The sequence below is a fragment of the Calliphora vicina genome, chromosome 1 (assembly GCF_958450345.1).
Source record: "Calliphora vicina chromosome 1, idCalVici1.1, whole genome shotgun sequence".
In the NCBI taxonomy this organism is placed as follows: Eukaryota; Metazoa; Arthropoda; class Insecta; order Diptera; family Calliphoridae; genus Calliphora; species Calliphora vicina.
In genome coordinates this window covers 58,816,444-58,842,516 of record NC_088780.1, presented here as the reverse complement: position 1 = coordinate 58,842,516, position 26,073 = coordinate 58,816,444, and the positions used below count along the sequence as shown (strand labels likewise).

General features: G+C 29.9%; 2 protein-coding genes across 2 annotated transcripts; one reads left to right on the top strand and one right to left on the bottom strand.

The window, feature by feature from the left end:
* Window positions 1-9,303: 9,303 nt before the first annotated feature.
* LOC135949143 (probable cytochrome P450 313a4) lies at window positions 9,304-18,168 on the bottom strand. The gene is made up of 8 exons (XM_065498606.1): window positions 17,999-18,168; window positions 10,985-11,182; window positions 10,741-10,926; window positions 10,609-10,681; window positions 10,426-10,552; window positions 10,210-10,356; window positions 9,676-10,102; window positions 9,304-9,602 (listed from the first exon to the last, which is right to left on the bottom strand). The coding sequence occupies exons 1-8, from the start codon at window positions 18,150-18,152 to the stop codon at window positions 9,439-9,441; spliced, it is 1,476 nt and encodes a 491-aa protein (XP_065354678.1). The 5' UTR covers window positions 18,153-18,168; the 3' UTR covers window positions 9,304-9,438.
* Window positions 18,169-20,817: 2,649 nt separating this feature from the next.
* Window positions 20,818-26,073, top strand: LOC135948753 (uncharacterized). The gene has a single exon (XM_065498193.1). The coding sequence runs from the start codon at window positions 20,818-20,820 to the stop codon at window positions 26,071-26,073; it is 5,256 nt and encodes a 1,751-aa protein (XP_065354265.1).

The following is a 26,073-nucleotide window of genomic DNA, read 5'->3' as shown; positions in this document are numbered from 1 at the left end:
TTATACTTATTATTTGGGATTACGTTTTTAGCATAGCCAACAGTTTATTGATGACTATCTGGAATTCCAAGTTTGCATGGAACTCAATCTAAGTTTTATACATAGCGATGATAATTTTATTGTTAAAAAAAGCGGGACAATTTATGAATTACATAATTTTCAAAACTTAAGCGGGACTAAAAAAATAAGAATATAGCTTCCATTATCTTAATACCTTACTTAGTACTACGATTTTCATTTCATAGCATAAATAGTATGATTTTGTTCAGATTTTTTGTTTTAAAATAAAATCTGCTATGCTTATATATCGTCACCTAAAATGCAAAACAATGTAACATAAAAAAACTCGAAATTGATTTTATTATTGATTACAATTCACTACATTATATTACATATGTATTTGTACAAAATTTTAAACTGTTACTATCAAAAATAACCAAGTTATAGCCAAAATTTAAAACAATGCACAGTGGTTTAGAAACTTTTTTTTTTTGGAAATAATTCGGTATCTCGGGAACTATTGGAGATATTATTACACATATATATTCACATGGTTAGAGCTGAGGTGTTTTTGAGTTGAATTACATTTGTTCAGCTTCCTAGGGGTAATACGGGCCAAGAGATATTTAGGTTTAATTATTTTTTTTTTTTTAATTTTGCTCGATTTTTTTTTGTTTTTTAAATATGGCGGCCCTACGGAGGGTCGAATTTTTTTTTCAAAATATCAGCTATATTGGCAATAAAATTCTAAATAAAATAAAAAAACTTGGTAACAGTTATCTCGTCCGTGTAAAAAGTTACACGCATCCAAAGTTGGAACATGTAAAATGGGCCTAATTTTTTACGATTTTTCCTAAAAAAGTCCCTATATTTTTTCTTTTGTAGAAACAAATTTTCTTTGGGACTATATACAATTTTTATATGTTCCGGAAAGAAAACTTAATGCAAAAGCATGTAAAGTAAAATTGGGCTCACTTAAGCGGACACAGTATCCCCCAGACCTATCCAAACTAATATCTCCAATAGTTCCCGAGATACCGAATTATTTCCAAAAAAAAAAAGTTTCTAAACCACTGTGCAATGTGTCATCAAGTGCACGATTTTTTTAAACAAAATAACGTATACGTTTTGAGTAATTAATTCATAAATAGTATTTTACCTTATTTAACGTAGTTTCCTAATATTTTTTAATAAATTTGTAGCAATTGAATGTTTTTTGCAGTCTTTATGAATATTCAATGAAGTAACTTTTAGTTTAAATAAGTAGTTGTTAGTAATTAAAAAAAAAAAAAAAAATATAGAAATATCTACAACTGCTTTTATTTAAAATAAAAAAAATACTTTTATTTAAATTTTTATTTTTTCATACAAATTTATTTAATGATACGTTATTTTGGTTTTAGAAAATAACAATTCAAAAAAAACGTAACAAACATAGCTAAAAAACATTATTTTTTTATAAATTATATTTCTAGTTTCATTGTAAGTCAGATTTGAAAATTTTGTTTCAATATCTAGTAGTTTTCATTTTATATCGTTTTTTGCTTCTCCTATAAACTTATGAAAAGTGATGCTACGTTATTTTGCATTTTAGGTGACGAAATGTTGTTTAACAATATTTGAAATTTTCCTTGCAAACATTTTTTATGATATTCAGCTACAAAATTAGAAAGTATGCGCGAAATTAACTGAATTTTTTGGAGCAGAAAGAATATTAATGCATGTTTAATGATATTTTTACGTTTCAGATTTTGTTGATTAATCTTGAATGATTGGTCAATATATAACCTTTATACAAAAATATTTTAACTAAATCACTACACAATGCAACTGTAATGCAATTTATTATAAAATATCAACAAATTTATGTAAAAAAGCCAAGTTTGGGAAAAGTCATGTTTGATTAATATATTAATTAATAAATTCATTCCAATTATGAATTTTTTTCTGTTCGTTTCAAATATTTGCACAAGATTTATATAAAAATGTTCTCCAGTTGTCTTGGATCAATTACTGATTGATCAAATATTTATGTCGAATTTTATTCAATGTTAACATTTATAAAATTAAAGTGATTTTCGGTAGAGGCCTAGGGTCAAAAAAGGAGCGATTCTTACAAAATTTGGTAAACGAACTTTGTCTCTATACCAATATTTGTAAGAGATTTACCGTAAAATGATTTTCGAGAGTATCCATTATATGGGGTCAATTATTCCAACAAATTTTATAATAAATAAAGGAAATTTATAGCCCGGACATCGGTGCCGTAAATAAAGTCATAAATTGAAAAATACTAATTGTGGGATTTTGGAAATTATTTAGGTAATTAGATTTTTCAATAAAAATCTAAATTTTTTTTAGTTTTGTTTTAGCATTTTGATCAAATATATATATGTTATTAATTTAGCTTGATGAAACTATCTGGAACTATCTTTAGATCACTCACCTACTCTCCTATTGTTACATTATTGAGCCCCCGCAAAATTGTATCCCCGAATGATAATTTAGCGAAGACAGGCACAAGAATTAATTGGCTCAAATATAAAAAATACCTCAGTACCTACACATTGCGCGGAAAACATACCGCTAAGAACACCAGAAAACATCGATCAATCTCTTATCAATTTCGATAAAAATTTCAAACTGGTGGCTAAACATGCTACCCAAACCCCTCCGACAAATTAGATATAATAGAATTTATTCTGCTGATGTCGAACGGCTCTTAAATGAAAAAAGAAGAGTTAGAGATTGACAATTGCACAATAAAAAGACTTAAAAAGCAGTGAATAAAAATATAGAAAGCCTAGACGCAACCCCGCAATCGAATTACTCATTATGCCACAAAATGTCTTAAAAGATCTGTCATATGTAGGCCCCCCTTGAGATGTCACCTGTTGTACCCCATTTTGGAGCAGACGTACCCCTACATTTTGAGATTCGAGAGAAAAGGCTTTTATTGATTTAAACTCCAAGAAAGTGCCTGGTATTTACAAAATCAGTAACAAGATGCTTATGGAAATACCCCGGATAGAAATAAAAATAATTCTTTTTATTTTGAATGCTATATTACGAGTTTAGTATTATCTTACAGAATAGAAGGTTTCAGTGGTTACCATGATACCTAAGCCGGGAAAATATCACACAAAAGTAGAATCATACAAACCCATCAGCTTATTGTTTAATATACCAAAGCTTTTTGAGAAGTTACTTATGAACAAGTTGTATCCGATGTTAGTTGAAAACAATTGTATTCCGATTCATCAATTTGGAGTTAGAAGAAAACACAGTACTATCGAACAAACTCATAGATTTGTAAATATTGTGAGAAAAACGTTAGAAGGAAAAAAATATTGTTCCGCACTCTTTATCGACATTTCTCTAGCATTTGATAAAGTATGGCAAGATGGTTTAATGTACAAATTAAGTAAAAATTTACCGGCTAACACACATAAGCTATTGGAAAGCTATTTAACTGGTCGAACATTTAAGATTAAAGAAGGAGACTTTTTAAGTACTCCGCAACCCATTTAAGCTGGAGTTCCCCAAGGCAGTATCCTGGGACCCTTTTTATATTTGATAAACATATTCGTCTAAAAATCGCACACATATGTACATCAACATTTGCTAGCGATACAGCTATTCTAAGCATTCATGAAAACCCTCAAGAATCATCTCGTTACTTACAAAATCACATATTTGCAGTAGAAAAAGGGTTAAAACAATGGAAAATTAAAGTCAACGAGCAAAAATTTACACATGTTACATTTACATTGCGTAGAGAATCATATCAATTACCAAACAATAATTCAACAATCGAAGTTAAATAACATACATCTCGATCTTCGCCTTACATGGAAAAGTCATATAGATGCAAAGATGACTCAAATGTAATTGAAATCAATTCAAATTAATTGGCTCATTGGCAGGAACTCTACGCTTAGTTTAGATTGTAAACTTTTACTTTATAACATGGTCATAAAACCGATATGGTGTTATGACATATAGCTATGGGACACGGCCTCAGCGTCAAATGTAGAAAAGATCCAAAGACGCAAAAACAAGTTTTTGAGAATGATCATAGTTGCCCCCTTGTACATACATATATAAAAACGCGAATATACACGAATGCCCCATGTAAAAACTGAGATCACCAAAAATATATCATACTTAATCAGAAAATCTCGACTTAAAAAACACGAGTTAGGGTCTTTCTATATTAAGGTAACGATACACAGAAAAAATATGAAACTTATTTTAAATTAAATTTTATGTGGTTACCAACATTTCTAAAAGATTTATGCTCATCGAAGTGATTTTTGGAAGTGGACCTTATATGGAAGCTATGGTGAAGTATGAATTGATCTGCAAGGAAAATTTTAAATGTGATTTCCTTTTACATAAAATAAATTTATGTAGATTCCTATATAAATCAGACTTTTTTAATGACAAAAAGGTCTGTTGTATGTACCTAATTTTATTGAAATATCTTTAAAATTGAGATCTGTGTTTTGCACACAAGGTTTACATGGACAGTCAAGCCACCGGTATACTTTATAGACCTGACAGACATAGGATTTGTATACTATACTAGCGTAGTATACTACATGTGTGTCAACCTATACTATAATTAAACCATCAAACACTATGGTGTAAAGCTGGTTCGTATACTATGAATATGTACATAGTATACATACATACATATCGTGGTATAGAAACCACATGTCTGTCAGGGCTATTAAGGTGGGTGTTAGACTAATATTTTTGGGCGTTACAAACATCAGCACAAACGCAAATTACCGTCCCCACTACACAGAAAAAATGGTAACAGTTATTAAGTAATTAAAATAAAAAAATTTGTTTGAAATTTGATTTAAATTTTCAATAATTTTTTTATTTAATATATTTTTTTGATACTCATATCAACAATTTATTTTAGATATTTATTAACAATTTCATGTTAAAATTCAATGGGAATATTATATTGAAAGTAACAAAAATAAATGTGTCAATAAAATAAAAAATAAAGAAAAATATACAAATTTTTATTTCATAAAAAATATGTTTTCTTTTATAAATTATGATGAAATTGGAGCATTCTACATGGTAAGTTTAATGTGAAACTATAATCTATGGCTATAGAACAAACAATTGGACATAAATTTTATATAAAAAACTTTTCAAAAACACTTTTTAACAGGATTTCAAGTGGACTCTTTTCGTCATCAAATGCGTCCAGTGTAAAAGGAACTCATTCAAGAACAATACTGGAGGAACAATCTGTATAACCGTTCTAAGAAAAGGTTATTGATCAAATTACTGGTTCAAATGGTGAGAAAATGGATATATGTATGCATGCCTTAACTTTATATTTTAAACTTATATTTGTTATTATTGAAATAATTTGTAAAAATTATTAAAACTATCAAATTGCATTTTTATTACTATAAGAAAAAGCTATTGCAGATATACATACTCTATATTATTAACTAGTAACAACCAATAACGAAAATTGTATATTCCATTATCAAATTCAAAACTCAAAATTCAATAGAAAATATCAGAAAATTTTGTTTTTGAGTACATGAGTACTTGATTCAATTATGAAATAATTGAAACCAGTTTAATATGTGATAAATGTTTGAATTGCAATATAGTTTTTTCTGTGTATAAAACTTTTAATAAATTAGTTAAAAATTTCTTAATTGCATTAAATTAATACAAATTTCCCGCAATAATTTCTAGTTTATGCCATGAAACCAACATTCAGTTAAAGTAAAGGCAGGGTCATACATGACAAATATTTGACGAAAAAGACGTAACCACTGAATAAAATACATTTGAATTTTTTTATTTATTTCAAAAACTTATTTTACTTAGGATGATTCAAAACAAAAAATTGAGTTTTATTTTTTTTGATGCTGTTTGATCTTACAAAACACTTGTAAGAGTAAACAAGTCAAACAAATTTGTGCTAAAAAAAGTGGTTACGCTTTTTTGAGCAAATATTTGCCGTGTGTAATTCCACACTTAACAGTGTAGAATTTATTATATTCTTAGTTTTGTTTTCGTTTAAGCGTTTCTGTGTTTAAATTAATTTACAAACCACACAATGTTTTCAATTTAAGTATATACTAGACAAATTCTTTTTAATATTGCGTTTACGCGTTTCTTTTTATTTTTCTTCCATATAATTATTTAAAAAAAATAAACTTAATATTATAGTAATTCAATTTAAATTTAGGAAGATTTTTGTTTGTTTTTAACCACCCATATCGTTTCTCATTTTACTTCTCCTCTTCCAGATGCATACAAATTATAATGACATGCAATATATTATTGACAGCTCAATATAATTGTCATATGACTAATTTAATATTAAGTATTTGTTAAGTATGACACCGAAAAATAATGCAATTATTGTTATTTCCACCAAAGAATCCATGTTTGTTTTTATATAATTTGATAGATTCGTATAGAGTTTTGATAATTTCGTACGTAGTGTTGATGACATTTTTGACACAAATAATCACAGAATGTTAATGTTTGTTTTTCTAATGCGATTTTTAATCTTCAAAATATAATTTTCGGCCAGCAACAATCAATGAAAATAAGAAAAACACCACTCGAACTGGGTTTTGTATTAAACTAATTCAATAAAATACACAAACAATAGATTAAAACAAAAGACTACACTTAATTTGGTATTTTATTCGACTATATCGAATATTTTACACCCTACAACAATGTTAACAGATTCCACACCATACACGTAATACGAGAGTCTTAAAATCATTTTCTGGTTCTTTCGTAATACATGGAAAATTCTGCAATGTGATGAGATGTTGCAATTCTAAATATAATTTAATCTATTTGCCTCAAGATTAAAAACTTTTTCGATTTTAAACAAGTTCAATGTGGACATTTCTTGATGAACTGTAGCAATCATCAAATCAAACTTAATACTAGAAGTAGGCATACCTACGAAGGAGAATCCATAGAAAACATGGAAAGAGCACACTCCTATATATAAAAATTATAACATATAAAGACACATGCGGAATAAGTCAATGGTTTTAAATGCTAATTTTCTTTGCTTGAGGTACACAAATTAAATATTAAGAACCATGCTCGTAAAATCAGAAAATGCTGTTTTATTTTAAATTTACTTTCTACTGTACAATATATCATTTCGTTAATCAAATACAATTTACAAATGTGTATATAAATTATTATTATTTCAAAAGACATTATGCAATAAATAGCCACCAAAGACGAACAACTTTAAAGCAAAAAATCTCAGCAAGTAATGTGTTAAAAAGCGTAATTCTGGCACTTCACTATTTACACAATAGCATTTTAACATCAACGGTAACATAGTGATTGAAGACAAGTCCCTATCACATCCGCTTATAAATCATTACATACTTTAATATCACTAATTTATTCCAAGTATTGGCCATTGTTAGCTATCGATCGAATCAAATAGTAGTCGAATGGGACTCGGTCTGGACTATAAAGTGGATGAGGCAAAACTTCGTTCTAAATACCTTATAACCAGGCAACGAAAATAATAATTATTCTTGAAATTTTAAAGGAAAAAAGCCATCACAAGAAAATATCGGAGAGTCAAGTCAAGCATACCATTTGGATCGTTTTCTACTATATTTTCATAAAATAACATGCTTTTTAAATTCTTGATTTTTATTTTTTTTTGTCAAAAATAATTGTTATTTTTTGATTTTTATTTTTTTGTCAGAAATATTTGTCAAACTTTGATTTTTATTTCGTTTTTTGTCAAGAATATTTCTCAGACTTTGATTTTTATTTATTTTTTTTTTGTCAGAAATAATTGTTATTTTTTTGTCAGACATATTTGTCAGACTATGATTTTTATTTTTTGGCAGATATAAAAATTAAGTTTTGAGTTTTATTTACATATATTTACATATATATATGTATGTAAATAAAACTCTATAATTAATAAAACTGAAACTAAAGAGTTTGCCAGTCAAATGTTTAGTAAATTGTTCGGGAGGGAATCTGATCAGAATATTTCTGAGGAAAATTTAATGATGGACTTTGTCTTCGAATGTTTTTTAACATTATCAGTACTTGAATTTTTAACTTTAACGTTATTATACCCTTCGCCATGAGTGGCAAGGGTATATATAAGTTTGACAATCCCTTTGTAATTTCTACATTTTTCATTTCCGACCCTATAAAGTATATATATTCTGGATCCTTATAGATAGCGGAGTCAATTAAGCCATGTCCGTCTGACTGTCTGTTGAAATGAACTTTCCGAAGTCCCCAAATAACTTATAAACATGATTGATACATCACTATATCGGGAATTCTTTCTGCTCGGGCCACAAATGGCTGAGATAAAAGGAAAAAACCGCGAAAACCTAGATTTTTAGCCTATTTTTGATCTATATCTGGATAACTATGTCATATACATATACCCTTCTCACGAAGGCGAAGGGTATTAAAATCATTCTAATTAAGTAATTATTTATAAATGCTATGAATTTAAAATCAAATAAATCAAATCATACAATTTATCATGATACAAAAAATTACACGGTAGTATCAAAATATTTTTTTTATTTTATGTTCATAAATAGGATTAATTTTAATGATAATGTAGCTTTATTTTACACATAAACTTCAAATCTCCTTTATTTTCAAATGATTCAAATATTTCACAACAGAATTCATTCAACATTTGCATAATTATATTTTTGTTAATTCAAATCTACTACAAATTGAATGAAAATATGTATTCTTCATTCAATTTTGTTTTTGTTTTGCTTCTAATCAAATACAAAATTAATTGAAACAAACTGACTTCAGCCTTTTTGCTGATATTGCAATTGAAGACAAATTGAATTCAATACATTTGAAGTGCAAATTTATTAATAACAGAATGGTTAAGAAATACAATTTGTTTGAATTCGAAAATTGAATTAGGAACCATAGAGAACATAGAGCGGAAACTCGAAAAAAAACTCAAACAAAAAAATTACTCAAAGAAGTTACACATACGAGTGTTGTTTTTGTTTTCACATAGTTTTTTTTATTAATACATTCTCACCAATTAGGTTTTTGACAACGGAGTTAGGTCTTTGACAAGAGAGTTTCCGCTCTATGTGTTTTCTCTATGTTAGGAACTAATTCTTTCGAACCTGAAATTTTAAATATTATTTATTTAATTTGTTTGTTATCACACAAATAGCGCCATCCAAGCCCTGTTCGAAAAAATTTGCAGAAAAAAAAGCAAATTTAGTTTAATGAAAGGAAACGACATTAGTAATATCTGTATTTAGTCTATTAAAAAAAACTATGATACATTATTAGATAAGTAGAATTTCGTAATAGTTAACTAAACAAATTATAAATGACTTACACTTAATTAGTTAGGTAATACTTATTAAATTAAACAGTTCGATTTTGCATGGTCATTAAGGGTACAGTTTTCAATTTCAAGGTAATATCTTCGACAAATTCTAAATCTTCATACTTAAAATCGGTTGAAAATCTATAATTTCTCAACAACTTGGCCAATGAAACTTTTGTCGATAACAAAGCGTATCTCCAGCCTAAAATTAACCAAAAAAAAATTAATTACTACTAATTAATTATTAGAAATACAAAATTTACGAAATCTCTTACCAATACAGTTTCGTATCCCCTTGGTAAAGGGTATAAATGCGTAGGAATGCTTTCCCTCCATATTAGATGGCAGAAAGTTGTATGGATTAAATAAATGAGCCTCTGGTCCCCATATATCCTCTCGTCGATGCATGTGGAAAATGTCTATTGCTATTTGTACTCCTTTCGGTAAGATAACACCGTTCGATAGTCTAACGTCATGTGAAGTCTGTCGGGAGACAATTGGCACCGGGGCCATAATACGCATAGTCTCATTGAGTATCATGTCCATATAAATCATATCCTGAGTATTTTGGTAGGTAACTTCCAAATATCCTCGATCGGGGAATATAGAAAATAATTCTTCAAATGCTTTCTCTTGATATTCCGGGAACATGGCCAGCAGCATCAAAGTGTATGCAATCGTATTGGCTGTTGTTTCGAAAGCCTTAAATAAAGAGGTGAGAGTTTATCGAGAATGAGTAAATTAGTATTATTAGATTGCAAAATTCATATTGATATTCGAAACATACTCAAATATAATGATCCACTTACCCCAAATACAATAACATTTGATTCATCTTCGACATTTTGCCAAGAGAAATTACCACGTCTCATTAAATCTATGGCCAGATCGATGAATATATTCTTGGTACCACCATCAGCAACATGGTTTACTTTAGACAACTTTTGCTCAATAAGCTATAACAAATGATATACAAGGTATAATTTAGAATACATAAATACTTATGTAATACAACTTAATAATACTTTTCTAATAAATTTTCGAATTTTCTTTTTGGCTCCATGGTATGGTTCATAAATTCCCAGTAGCCAACGCACAAAATTAAATCTTAGCCATGGTGCAAAGCACATTTCAGTCATATTCTCTAATACACTAATTAAACAATACAAAATTTATTTAAAAACAAGATTTAAATGAAAACCCCTTACCACTGGTAGTTCGACAATAAATCTGTATTCGATTCATTCGACTCCTGCGACACACTTTTGCCCATTGTTGTCTCTAAAGAAGGTGTCATTTAATACAAATAGAAACATTTACTAACATTTTTAAACACCTACTAGTTGCTATATCCAGGGTAAATTCCTGCAGTATTTCCATCATATCCACAGATTCTTTTGACTTCATATGTTCTATGATTTTAAGTAGTTTATTTATTTCCACATTGAATGTGGGTATAAAACTTAGCAAAACTTTATGACCAAATGCTGGATTTAAATATTTTCGGTGAACACTCCACTCCGGATCTGTTGATCATATTTTTAATAAGATTAATTAGATATTGGAATTATTCAACACACTGACCTTTTAAACTGAATAATCCTTTACCAGTTCCATCATCCAATGCATCGTATATGACGCCTTTGTTGACACAATAACGTGATGTTAGAATATCTTGCACAATGGCTGGCTCAGTGACCACCAGAAAAGGATAAGGACCCAACCATGAAAATAATATTGAACCATATTTTCTGGTTTCATTATTAAATGTCTTAAGTACATCTGAATTAAGAAAATAAAATTTATTGTTAAATTGCTACACATACAAAAAACGTTTAATTTTGTTTGCTATCGCTGAAGTCAAATTCAAAATGGCCATACCAATTTCACGATATTATAACAAGTTATTTGCTGATTAAACACAAATATTTCCCCACTTTGAATTATTAAAAATTTATTTTTTTTTCATAAATTTAAATGAATTTAAACAATTAAAAACAAGTAAGAAAGTATGGTCGGGCAAGCCCTATGATACCCTACACTGACTATATCATTATAAACATTTTGCATTTGATATGAAACTTATTTGTATTGAATCTTATTTGAATACCAACATTTTTAAGATATTTATGCTCGATAAAATGATTTTCGGAAGTGGGCTTTATATGGGAGCTTGACTAATTATGTACCGATCGTCACTAAATTTGGTAGGTTGATTTGCGTATATCGCCCCCTTAATAAAACAATAGTGTATAATTTTTTTGACATTTTGAAATAATAGAGTTCAACATTTTTTTGTTAGTAGACATCTAGAACAAAAGTAATATTTCAATTGATCTTTTGACCCACTTTGTGGAAGTATCACCAAATTTTGACCACATATCAGTTATGTAGATTCTCTTATGGTGTATATGCTAATACACTATTGTTTTATTGAGGGGACAATATTTGAAACATATTTGTGATGAATTTTATTGGATACTAACATATTTCAAAGATTTATGCACATTAATGACATTTTCGGGAATGGAGCTTTGGAACATTGTGGACCGATCGGTACTAAATTTATTAGTACAAGTTTAGCTCATATAAAACTTATTTGTGCTCAATTTGGTTTGGATATGTTTATAAAAATATTTATGAGAGCTTAAATAATTTTCAGATAGGGCAGTTGTATGAGGGCTAGGAGAAATAATGGAGCGATTCAAAACAATAGGCTTAGTCCTTTTAATATTAAAGTTTGTGCCAAATTTTGTTTAAAATTGCGACCTGTAGTTTGATTACAAGGATTACATGGACGGACGGACATCGCTGAATCGACTCAGAAAGTGTTCCTGAGCAGATTTCTATTTAGATATTTAGGACAATATTTCTGCACGTTACAAAACATCAACACTAACCCAATATTCACTCCCCACTATGGTGGTGTAGGGTATAACAAGTATAACAACAGTTTTCTTTTAAAATAATTTTTTTTTTAGGTTTTTAGGTCGTTTAAAGTTGCTCTGTAAAAAATGTATGCAAATTAAAGTTGCTTTTTGGTAGTGGGCTATGACTAATTATTAGGGTATTCATTCGACTAATGATCGTTCGATTAATCGAATAATTTCTTACGAATAATTATTCGAACAATTTGAAAATGGAATAACGAATAATTCGAACAATTTTATGTAGAATAATCGAATAAAACGAATAAATGTTCATACATATATATTTAAATTTATTAAATTGCTTAAAATTGTTCATAATTCCAAATTTAATTAAGTAATAATGACTCACAAAAATTGTATTCTTTCTGAAATTCGACAAATAACTAAAGATCATTGTAGATGAGTGTTCCGATAGCTCCTTCTATAAATATATAAATATTACTGCAAGAAGTTACAATTCTAAAAACAAATCTTTCAAAATTTTTAACTTAGGACTTGAACCAATGAAAATAAAAGGTACGAAATAAAATTATTTTTATTTAGCTGGCGAAATATTAGAAGAATCGCAATTAATAATCAAAATTTTAACTTAGATTAAAGTGGAGTTGAATGTGATGGAGAATGTGATTTTGAAACGGTCGTCGAAAGTGATATTGAGGATGACATTTATAATTATTACATTTAAATAGATGAAGGATATGATCTTAAAATATATGTATATCAGTAATGTTATTTATTAACCGCGTACGCAAGTGTTGCAAAATATTTATTAAATCGAATGATAAACACAAATATTGCATCTAACGTGTTGTTGCAAGAAAAGCAAGTCTTATACATGATTTTGAACATCGTTGAACATCTTTGTCTAACATGGTAATAAACTTTTTGCGTATTTAAGGAGGAGTTTAGTTACTAACACACGTACAGAAGAATTATATATATAAAGATTTGAATGCAGGATCATGTCCAACAAGCTCAAATTTTTTAAAGCACAAAACGGAAACTAAAGGGTTTGCTAGTCAATTGTTTTGTAGATTGTTCGGGAGTTAATCTGATCAGAATATTTCTGATGAATATTTAATGATGGACTTTGTTTTCGAATGTTTTTTAACTTCATCAATACTTGAATTATTAACTTTAACGTTATTTTTTGTTTTTCTTTAACAATAAAATATTAAACAAGTAAGAGTGCTATATTCGGCTGTGCCGAATCTTATATACCCTTCACCAAATTATACTTAAAAATTTTAAAAATTTTTAGGTAAACAAAATTTAATTTTTTTCCAGTTGTTTTTTTCATTTTTTGGAAAAAAAAATTTTTCGATTGTTATTTTAAATTTTTAATTTTTTTTTTAAATTTTAATTTTTTTTTTTAAATTTAAATTTTTTTTTTTAGTCTTTTCAATTTTTTTTTGTGAAAAAAAAAATTCGGGTTAAAATTTTTTTTCCGATTTTGACCCATTGTAGGTCCATCTTACTATGGTCTTATATTCATCGTTGCAAATGTCTTTGAAATATCTATCATTAGATATCCATATTGTCTATATTAATGTCTTAGTAATCCAGATATATGTATGTCAAAAATAGGTCAAAAATCGAGGTTGTCTTGGACATAGCTTAATCGACTCCGCTATCTATAAGGATCCAGAATATATATACTTTATAGGGTCGGAAATGAAAAATGTAGAAATTACAAACGGAATGACAAACTTATAGTATATACCCTTCTCACGGAGGTGAAGGGTATAAAAACCGACATCAAAACTTCATTCTTTACTTTTTTAAACAAATTTAAATTATTAGAATAATTCGATTAATTTTAAACGTGTGATCGAATTATTCGAACAAGTTAAAATCTCTTATTCGTTTTATTAGAACAAGAGAAAAATCGAATAATTCGATTACCCTACTAATTATGGACCGATCGTCATAAAATTAGCTGACATGATTTTTTGTATAAATGTAACTTATGATTTGTATTATATATATGCTATATGATTTTCGAAAGTAAGCCCTATATGGAATATATGAAAGCATAAGACTGTGACAGAGCTGAAACTAAGAATTAAACAAGTCTGGAAGGAAATTTATTCCAATCTGCTTAAAAAATTAGTGGAATCAATGCCAGACCGTATTTTTGAAACAATCCATAACAAAGGATCATCCACACATTAGTAATAATGCCACAGTAGCCCATAAATTATAGTGCGTTTATAGGAAAATACCGTTAAAAATGGCGGATAATCTCGAAAATTAAGTAAAAAAATAAATAAAGTACAAATGAATTTTTTTTGTAAACTATATTTTAAGTGAAGTATTAACTAATTTAATGAACAAATTTGTAGCCTCCTAAATATATTCATGTTTAATTTTTACAATCTTTTTTAAAAAAAAAGTAGTGTGCGTTTATAGGAATATGCACCAGTGTATAATACCATAGAGAAATTATACATAGAAACGAGAAACTCCGATTTGTCAAACAAAAATAAAACAAATCATATGTCTCAAACAACAACAAAATACATTGAATAGCATGTATTGTGTTGTTGCAAGAGCTAGGTTTTTGACAACAGAATTAGTTTTTTTACAATAATGTCTCGTCTCTATGTTACCCTATGTATAACACCGTGCGACAGCAATTATTGGACTTGAACGGGACCATAGACATATGAAACCTTATGTCATATATAGTAGAACTGCGTTTTTAGTTTTTCATTTTGTGATCTTTTCTCCTTTTTAAAGGACTTCAAAGTTTTAAGGATATAGAAATTTCTTAAAATTTATTTAAATAGTTCTGCTCATTAGTTTTTCTTTATATCGATATCAAATGAAAGGGGACAATTTCTAGAAGTAGATAATTTTTTTTATTTTACTTTTCAGGACGAAAAGTTGTAAAAAATGTCCTTTGAAAAATGTATCCTTTTATATCCTTGAGAATTTCCAATATATTTTTCTAAAAAAATATATGTTGAAACCATGCATGTACTTTAACACATGCTTAAATTTCGTTCTTATAGCTTTATAAGTTAAGCCTAAACAGAAAAAAACATATTAAGTTCATTAAAAAAAAATATTTTTATCGATACAGCAATTAAGATTACAAAAATATTAGATAGTACTTTATAAATGTTTGTCAAATAAAAGAAGACGGTCACCAGAAATGGAAACAATATTTTTTTAATTTTTCAGGACAACAAATTTCAAGGAAAATCCTTTAAACATTTGTTCTTTCATGTCCCAGATAATTTTCCTACTAATTTTAAAAAAAGGTTAAGTCTATTAAAAGTTAATTCGTTTTTATTTATCAGGATACATTGTATATAAAAAGTTAAATATCTTATGTAACATCTGACCTGGAAATAGTTGCCATTTTAATGGGTTTAAAAAAATGGTTTGCCAAACACCAATGTTTTTTGTGTCTTTGGGAAGGTCGGCGCAAAGATCTTCATTACACCGACCACAAATGGCAGCCTCGTATTGTTCATCAGCTTGGACAGGATAGCATTGAGAATATTCCGCTCGTGCCGTCATCAAAAATAATACTTCCACCGCTACACATTAAATTGTTACTTATAAGAAATTTTGTTCGTGCACTCGACGTTGACAGTGCAGCTATGGTGCACTTGAAAAAAATTTTTCCCAAATTAAGCGAAGCAAAGATTGACGCCGGTAGGTTCGATTGCTAAATACTTATATTATTGTATTACCCTAAGTAATCTTTTATACTTTAAGGTGTTTTTAATGGACCCCAACTAAAAAAATTGTTAAATTGCAAGGAATTTCCAAACCTATTCACCTATTGAGAAAAATAGTTGGAGGAGTTTAGATGCCATAATAGAAAATTTCTTAGGTAATAGAAAATCTGAAAACTACGAAGAAATCGTCCGCAATCTCGTTCGCAACTTCGGTGAAATGGGTGTGAATATGTCACTGAAAATAAACTTCTTAGATAGGCACCCAGATTTTTTCCCCGATAATTTGGGTCATTTTAGTGACGAACATGGGGAACGATTCCACCAGGACTTAGCAATTATTGAAAATAGCTTTAGAGAAAAGAGCACTTGTCGCATGCTCGCTAAATACTGTTGGTCGATATGTCGAGATTCACATACTCCATACAAGCGGCAGAGTAAACGTATTCATTTTTCTCCATAATATATTTTTATATTTCTTCTTTCTTTTATATCTTTATTTAGTATAGCTTAAATATTTTTTTATAATAATTGTTCCTGCTGGTACTAATTGGGAATTTGTTAGAATTATACTAAAATATGAAAGAATAAAAGTTAAGTAACTCTTTTGTTTCATTTCCAATGATTATGTTTTTTTATTTGATACACATATTGACAAACATTTATAAAAATATTTATTTAATTTTTTATAAATTTGTACATCCTTGAAACTTTGAAGTCCTTTAAAAAGAAGAAAGGATCAGAAAATTAAAAACTGATAACGCAGATTTACTATATACGATCTCCAGTTTCATGTGTATGTGGACTTGTTCAAGTCCAAAAAGTACTATCTAATATTTTTGTAATCTTAATTGCTGTATCGATAAATGAACTTAATAATATGTTTTTTTCTGTTTAGGCTTAACTTATAAAGATATAAGAACGAAATTTAAGCATGTGTTAAAGTTTCAACATATATGCATGGTTTCAACATATATTTTTTTTAGAAAAATATATTGGAAATTCTCAAGGATATAAAAGGATACATCTTTCAAAGGACATTTTTTACAACTTTTCGTCCTGACAAGTTCATTTGATATCCATATAAAGAAAAACTAATGAGTAGAACTATTTAAATAAATTTTAAGAAATTTCTATATCCTTAAAACTTTGAAGTCCTTTAAAAAGGAGAAAAGATCACAAAATGAAAAACTAAAATCGCATTTCTACTATATATGACATAAGGTTTCATATGTATATAAGTCCAACAAAAAAAAATGTAAAATTGTATCACGGTGTAATACCTTTAATATCTTTACAGAAAATAAAAAAGTACAAAAAGCTAATGAAAATCATAAAACTTTTTGCTATGAAAACAAACAACATACCGACCACGGTCCGACCATATAATACCCTACACTATGTACCTAAATGTGCAATCACATTTTTAGTCTTCGTCCTTGAGCCAAAACAATTGTACATATATACCAAATTTGATCAAAATTGCGACCTGTACTTTGCCCAAAATGTTTAAATGGACAGCCATATTGACGGACATCGTTTAATCGACTCAAAAATAGATTCTGAGTCGATCGATTTACTTTAAGGTGGGTGTTGGACTAATATTTTTGGAAGTTATAAACATTAGCAGAAACGTGTCCCACTATGGTGGTGTTGGGCGTAAAAACTGGAGTACTCCAGCGGTGACGAATATTTTAGTGGCGTAAATGTATAACACTTGACTACATTTTATTGTTAAAATATCATTATTTGTAATTTTTTCAATTTAATTTCGCAACACACAAAACTAAACGTTATTTTCATTTTAATTACTCAATGTTTGTCTAGTTTGATTTTTGTTTGAAATGCTCAACCTTTGCAAATCCTTATATTTTTATTACTTTTTATATTCATGGTATTTTTTTTTTTTTTGTTTATTTGTATATAAAAATGTTTGCATATTTTATCACAACATAATCAAATCACATTAAACACACCTTCTCGACGCATTAATTGAGTACCCATACCGATGAGAGGATAACCCATTGGTCCCGGAATTTTCAACATTAACGCATAGAACTTTCGCCGTATCCACAGCCAATAAATCCACAGAACGAGAATTAAACACACAAATAAATACGGAATATTCATATTAGGACGTTGTGAATAAATCTAGCGCACCTTTCAAACTATTTTATTGTGTTTTGATTGATTGATTTTTATATAAAAATTCAAAATTAATAATCACCAATATGAGGCACGAGTAAATTCGTTCGTGTACACCAAATTAACATGAACATTTTAATAGAAAAATTAATGGGTTTCAGCCTCTTCACATCAGAAATATTCGTACACGTACGATATTAAAATAAAGGAATTGATATCCATTAATAACTACGTGCATGAGATTTTTCTGTAATATTCTACTTACTGCATGTTTGTAGTTTACTTAGTCATTGTGTTCAGATTGTACATATGTACGTTGTAATTGAATTTGTTGGTTTTGTTGAATTTAAAATACATAATGGTACTAACTGCGAACATTGCACTAATGTACGATGTACGTACTACATGTTAATGTTAATGCCAATTTTCAATTAAATATAACTAAAATAAATATACCTAAATTATCTTGAATTAATGTTAATTTTATTACAAATCAACTTCCTTCCTTCTTACATAAATACTAGGGTTGGCATTCGAATAATCGACGAAAAGATATATTTTTTATACAAATATATAAAATTTTATATCAAGGAAATCAGTAAGTAGGAAATTCCATGTTTTTTGGTTTATTTGTGTAGTAAAAACAAAAAGTACCTTCTGAAAAAGTGCATTATTTTTTACCTCACCCAGAAACAAATACCAAATAAGATTAATTGCTTTCAAATAACCAATTAGTTGGTTTTCAATAAAAGCTAATGTATTTTCTATATAAATTTTTGTGTATAACTACATTTGTCTAAGAAAATTGTGTGAATAACATTATGGACTTTTGAACTTTTTTTGTGTACCTTTTATAGAAAATTCTGATATACAGTCAGAGTCAAAATTTAGTATACAGCACATATTTTAATTATAGAAAGAAATATATGTACAAGTTTGATTAAACTTAAAATTAAATATAGAGTTTAATCTTTTATTATTTTAAAAAACCTTGAAAATTAAAATTGATTTCGTGGAAAATTTATTAGAAAAAGAGAAAATTACCTAAAAACAACAGTCAAAATTTAGTATACAGTTGATGGGTATCGCTCTATTTCCATGGTAGGCGTTCATATTGTTCAGGTTACGATGATTTTCGTCAAACAACCCGAATGCGAACAAAAAAGCGTAATAGAGCGTAAAAATACACACATTTCATTCAGTTGCTTGATGTTGTTGTAGATATTTTATTTTTTACCCAAAAAAGCACACAAATTAAATGCCTCTTTTTGCCTACCAATGCTCTATTTTATATCACCAAAAGCCGAAAATAAAAACTTTATATTTTGTTGGTCCTCCATTCAGCTTAATTACGGCCTCTAGTTGCCTTTTCATAGAGTTTCCAAGATATTCAGTTATATCTTTAGGGTTCGGAATTCATCCTTAGATGAAATGCTTCATTTCCAATATTCTGGCCTAAAATTTCCGACAGGAGCTCTATTGGGTTAAGGCCTGCAGATTGTGGACAATTATTGCGGTGTACTTTGGGTCATTGTATTTCTGAACGACCCATGGTGTTACAGGACCTAATTTTTCAAAACTTACTTTCAGATTGTCCTTTAAAATTTATAAGTAGTCTCGGCTGTTCATTGTAATTTCAATGAAAACAAGATTGCCAGGTGTTGCAGCTTACATACAGCCCACACCCTCACCATCAAATACCCACCGCCATGTTTTACGGTAGTACTAAAATTTTGTAAATGTAAAGACTTTACATAAACCTACCCAGCAGTTAAGCAAGTAGTCAATGTATTCATTAAAGACAGTAATTGTCACTGTTGGAGAATCAGTATTTTATTTTATTTATTTTAACTTTTAATTATAAATTTCCTATTGGGGTTTCTAAAATGTAACACTTATCATTAAACTCACATTTGCTATCTCTTTATCTCAATATTAAAATATAACCAGTATTTTTAAGCTGCTGTTAATTTATGTAATGTACATTATGTTAATTACATTGTTCATGCTCATTGTATTTTTTGTATTATTTGTATTAATTATATATTTCTTCTTTTATCTACCTACTTCTGTACTTAAGTATAATAACGGTTTTTATTTACACTGATTTTGGAATTTTTGGTACATATTAACTACGACTTAAAATTATATTACTATTCTTGATACTCTGTTAAAAAACATTAAAACTGAGAACATTATAATATCATCTGCCTTGCTGCGTAATTAAGTCTAGAGCCGAGCTGCTTAATAATTGAATTTAAGTTTGATAAAGTTTACAGCCAAGCTGCTTATTTAATAAATTTGAATTTAAGTTAAAATCAAAAGTGTAGTTTGATTAATTCTCATACATTAAAATTGGTGCCGAAACCCGGGAAAACCCATTTGTAATAAAATATCATAGCCGCTTGTAATTGAACTCTGTTTGTGAAAACTTTTTGGAATTGGATTCATCTTGGTGGACTTATGAGAAGGCTTTTTTATTTATTGAACGATTCCGCTATCAACCGAAGCCAAATAAATAAACCAGCTTTGCATTTATCTTGCTTGTATTTGAAATTGTATTACGATCGATTCCAGGATTATTTAATCGGAAAATTTTGGTTTGAAATCATAATAAACCGTATGTATAAATCTTATTTTTGTATTAAGAATGGAAGACATTTCAAATATAATTGAAGACCAACGTGGGTTATTAGACAATTTAAAACGAACATCTAAGAGGTTTGATAGTAAATCTAGGGTTCTAAAGACACGAGGTTATGTTCAAACCATTTTGGAAGCTATAGAATCAGTATGTCAGCAGTTTACAGATACACACTACCATCTTATTAGTTTAATTCGAGAAAGGTCCATTAGGTCAGATGAGGTACCCTATTTTTCTGAGGAAATTTTTGAGGAATTCCAAGATTTCTTTCAAATGTTTAAAGGAAGATTGCTAGATATTAATGCTGAGACTCAGCAACCTCATTCGCCTATATTTCACTCAAGCACATTTCACGCATCAACATCTAGGCAAAATACGACAATACCAGCTGAAGCACGATTGCCCAAAATTGATATACCGAACTTTTCTGGAGACTACCTGTCTTGGATCTCATATAGAGATATGTTCGTATCATTAGTACATAGTAATGTGTCACTATCAAAGATACAGAAATATTATTTCCTTAAGGGTTCTTGCTCTGGTACTCCACTAGACATTGTTAATGAATATCCAGCTTCTGAGGAAAATTACGAATTAGCATGGGATGCTCTTAATATGCGTTATCACAATCATAGGAAAATTGTTAGCACTCTATTATCTAAACTGTTCTCAATTCCGAATTCCAATGGTACTGCCGAAAGTATACAGAATATTTTGGATACTACACGCAATTGTTTAGCTCTACTAAATACTTTAGGAGTCACAAAGGAAACCTATGATGCAATTATAATACACATCACAGTTAATCGCCTTGACGTTCAAACAAGAAAGGAGTGGGAACAGTCGCTTAAAGCCACAGTAGAAATTCCTAAGATCAGCGAACTTTTTAGTTTTTTGGAAACATCGTTTAGGACACTTGAATCTCTCGCTGAACCTACTCAGTCAATTTCGCGTGTAAAGACATACCCAAACTCTAGAAATAATTTTCGTAGAAATATCCATATAACAACTTCGAACGATGATAGCAATTGCCCATGCTGCAACAGACGTCATTTCTTATACAAATGTTTTAAATTTATATCTATGGCATCGAACGAAAAACGTGAACTTATGAAAACCAAACGAATTTGTCATAATTGTTTGAATGTTGGTCACTTTAGTCGCGAATGCCGCTCAACAGCTCGTTGCCAGACATGCCAACAAAAACACCACACCATAGTTCATAATGAATTTACAACATCAGCGTCTACGGACCAAATATCGTCTAATAGATCAGAGACAACAGAGAACTCTTCCAATATTGCAATACACTGTAGTGCACTCGCAAAACCTCAAGTTTTATTAGCCACAATGCGAGTTAGTGTTAAAACATACTATGGAACTTTTTCCCTCAGGGCAATGTTAGACCACTGTGCCCAAGCCACACTTATTACTGAAAATGCATCACAAACTTTAAGATTACAGTCGTTTAAAACATTTGCTCAAATTAGTGGAGTTTGTAAAAATAAATCTATTACTACTCATAAATATGTAAATTTAGTACTGCAATCTAGAACAGAACCTAGTTTTGAATTGAAATGTAGTGCTCTTGTTGTACCGTCCATCACACATTACCAACCTATACCAACAAATAAGGGAAAACTTCCAAATATCGATAATTTTCAATTAGCTGACCCAGAATTCTTAAATCCTGGAGAAATTGATTTACTACTGGGTGGAGATGTTTATGGTGAGATAATTTTACCCGATCAAAAGAAATTTGAAAATAGTATTTTCTTACAGTACACCCACTTTGGTTGGATTGTATCTGGACCCACTTCTAAATTCGTTTATAGTGACCTCATTAATGTGAATATTTGCTCATTAGAAGAACAATTAAAGGCCTTCTGGCTTCAAGAAGAATTACTAGAAAAGAGAAAGAGGACAGAAGAAGAAGAACTTTGTGAAAGATATTTTAAAGCAACAACAACAAGAGATAACACGGGTCGATACAAAGTTTCTTTGCCGTTTAAAAATATAATTAAAGGTGAACCAATGCCAATATTTAGTATGACTGATTATAGCGCACTTTCACGATTGAAAAATATAGAAGCAAAATGTAAACAAAATCCTAAATTTGGGGACGCTTATTATAAATTTATGACTGAATATGAAAACTTAGATCACATGAAAGCGGTTGGTGTATATCCCAATGATTTGGAAAGAAATTGCTACTTTTTACCACACCATGGAGTTTGGAGGGAAAGTAGTTCCACAACGAAATTAAGAGTGGTGTTTGACGGTAGCGCTAAAAATTGTACAAAATCATCATTAAATGATGAATTGGCTGCAGGGCCAGCACTTCAAAATGATTTACCTACTACTGTTATACGTTGGAGACGTTTTAAAGTTGGCTTTCGATCAGACTTAGAAAAAATGTTTCGCCAAATTAATGTTATAAATGACCACCAAAAGTACCAACAAATATTGTGGCGTAAAAATACCAATAGTGATATCAATATCTACAAATTATCGACAGTTACCTACGGTACAACTTCTGCCCCTTTTCTGTCTATGAGAGTACTACATCAATTAGCAGAAGATGAGATTGAAAATTATCCAACAGCAAGTAAAGTGCTCATCTCTGATACTTACGTTGATGATATAATTTCAGGTGCTGATAATTACGATGAAGCTATTCTGCTACAACAACAGTTGTCCAAAATGTTAAAAAAGGGCGGTTTTACGCTAAGAAAGTGGATCTCTAATGACAGACAATTTATTAGTAGTATACCTTTTGAATATAGAGAGATTAAGGACGTATTTGAAATAGATAAAACCGACAGTGTTAAAGCTCTTGGTCTGGAATGGAATGTCACCACAGACTCCTTCTCTTTTAAAGTTAACTTTAAGCGTAATGATACAGTAACCAAAAGAAGTATACTTTCTGATGCTGCAAAATTATATGATCCGTTAGGGTGGCTGTCCCCATCAACAATTAAGGCAAAGATAATGTTTCAAAGGCTGTGGTTGTTAGGAGTAGACTGGAATGACCCCCTTCCTAAACATATAGTATCCGAATGGCTAACATATATGGAAAATTTAAAAGGATTAGAAATTATTAAAATACCTAGATGGATCGGATTAGTTAAAACAGCTAAACTTGAGCTACACGCATTTAGTGATGCGTCCACATTAGCGTTTTCAGCCGTAGTTTATTCTAAAGTTACTGATGTTGAAGGTAATTCCGTAATAAGTCTCCTACAAGCTAAAACAAAAGTAAGTCCTCTTAAAAGACTATCTATTCCAAGGCTAGAATTATGTGGCGCTACACTTTTAGTCAAGTTAGTTAATAAAATCCACACAAAATTTGAACATAAAATTGATAATATCACTTATTGGACTGACAATACAACCGTTTTATGCTGGATAAGAGGTCAATCTTCGAAATGGACAGTTTACGTTGGTAATAGAGTAGCTGATATTCAAAGGTTTTCAAACGCAGAGCAGTGGAAATATATAGCATCCAATGAGAATCCTGCCGATTGTGCGTCCAGAGGCATACTCCCAAGCGATCTTGCTAAAAATGATATGTGGTGGACGGGCCCTAAATGGTTGAAAGAGAACATACAAAACTGGCCAATACAACCCTCGTTAAATTATGAAACTACTGAGGAAATATCTAAGTCATATTTAACAATAAATGCTTCAACTAATACAACTGTTAAAATTAAATATCCATATATATTTCAACTCTATTCGTCTTTAGAAAAACTTGTTAGAATAACCTCTTATATTTATCGATTTCAATATAACATAATGATTCAAAAACGACATAAACAAAATCAAGCAATAGATAAATGTAAGATGACTGGTTTTCTCACCACAACTGAACAAAGAGCTTCACTTCAAAAACTTGTTGTAATATCTCAAAATGTTGATTTTTTGGACGAAATAAGTGAATTACAAAAATATGGAAAGCTATCGGTCAATAATCACCTTTCACGCTTGTGTCCATTTATTGACTCTGAGAATATATTACGTGTGGGAGGACGGTTACAAAATTCTAATTTGGCTTATTCTTCAAAACATCCAATTTTGCTTAAAAAACAAAACCCAATGTCAACTCTTATATTTACAGATGCGCATATAAAAACCTTGCATGGGTCTCTTTTACAGATGCAATCGTACGTAGCGAGAAAGTACTGGATTTTATATGGTAGAAATTTGGCAAAAATGGTAATACGATGTTGCACAAAGTGTTTCAAATATAACGCTAAAGCATCACAACAAATGATGGGTAACCTGCCTACTGTACGTTTAACGCCTACTCGTCCATTTAAACATAGCGGCGTCGATTATGCAGGACCCATAATTATCAAACAGTCAACTGCGAGAAATGCGGTTACAACGAAAGGGTACATATGTCTCTTTATTTGTATGGTCACAAAGGCATTACACTTAGAAGCCGTTACGAGTCTGTCAACGGAAGCATTCTTGGCTGCATTCCGCAGATTTTCATCTCGTCGTGGAAAATGTACAGATCTGTACTCTGATTGCGGTACGAATTTCATTGGTGCAAATAAAGAACTGCAGATTTTATATAACCGAAATAAGTCATCGCTACCAGAGGAATTGCTAGAAATACTGGCTACTGATGGAACTCAGTGGCACTTTATACCACCAGCTACACCAAATTTCGGCGGTCTTTGGGAAGCCGGCGTTAAGTCGACAAAGTACCATCTTAAACGTTTACTAGATTGCAAGGTTGTTACTTATGAAGAATTAAGCACTTTTCTGGCTCAAATAGAAAGTTGTCTAAACTCTAGACCTCTGTGTCCATTAAACAATGATCCAACTGATGCTAATGCTTTGACACCATCTCATTTTCTAATCGGAGAAGCAACAAACTGTATACCAGAGGAAAATTTATTAGACTGCAACATTAATCGACTCACAAGATGGAAAGCAATTGAAAAGCTTAAACAACATTTTTGGCACCGTTGGAGAAATGAATGGTTGTGTCGTTTACAATCTAGGCCTAAGTGGTTGAAACCAAAAAGAAATACTAAAGTGGGTGATCTTGTACTTATTATTGATGAACGCTGCCCACCTGGAACATGGCCGTTAGCTCGCGTGAAGGAAGTGCATCCTGGTGCAGATGGTATCGTACGAGTGGTTACTATACAATCCCATGGAAAAATCTTTAAGCGACCCGTTTCAAAAATTGCATTTTTGCCGTCAGATGAAGATTATGAGAAGCTAAGAAATAACTCTGACTGA

What these genes read in the sequence shown, in the direction of transcription:
- LOC135949143 (XM_065498606.1), bottom strand. Translation starts at nt 18,152, where the DNA reads ATGAATATTCCGTATTTATTTGTGTGTTTAATTCTCGTTCTGTGGATT. An exon ending in TACCCTGGATATAGCAACTA is followed by an intron (nt 10,682 to 10,740) that starts GTAGGTGTTTAA and finishes CACCTTCTTTAG; the next exon opens with AGACAACAATGGGCAAAAGT. An exon ending in TTCGAAAATTTATTAGAAAA is followed by an intron (nt 10,357 to 10,425) that starts GTATTATTAAGT and finishes CATTTGTTATAG; the next exon opens with CTTATTGAGCAAAAGTTGTC.
- LOC135948753 (XM_065498193.1), top strand. Translation starts at nt 20,818, where the DNA reads ATGGAAGACATTTCAAATATAATTGAAGACCAACGTGGGTTATTAGAC.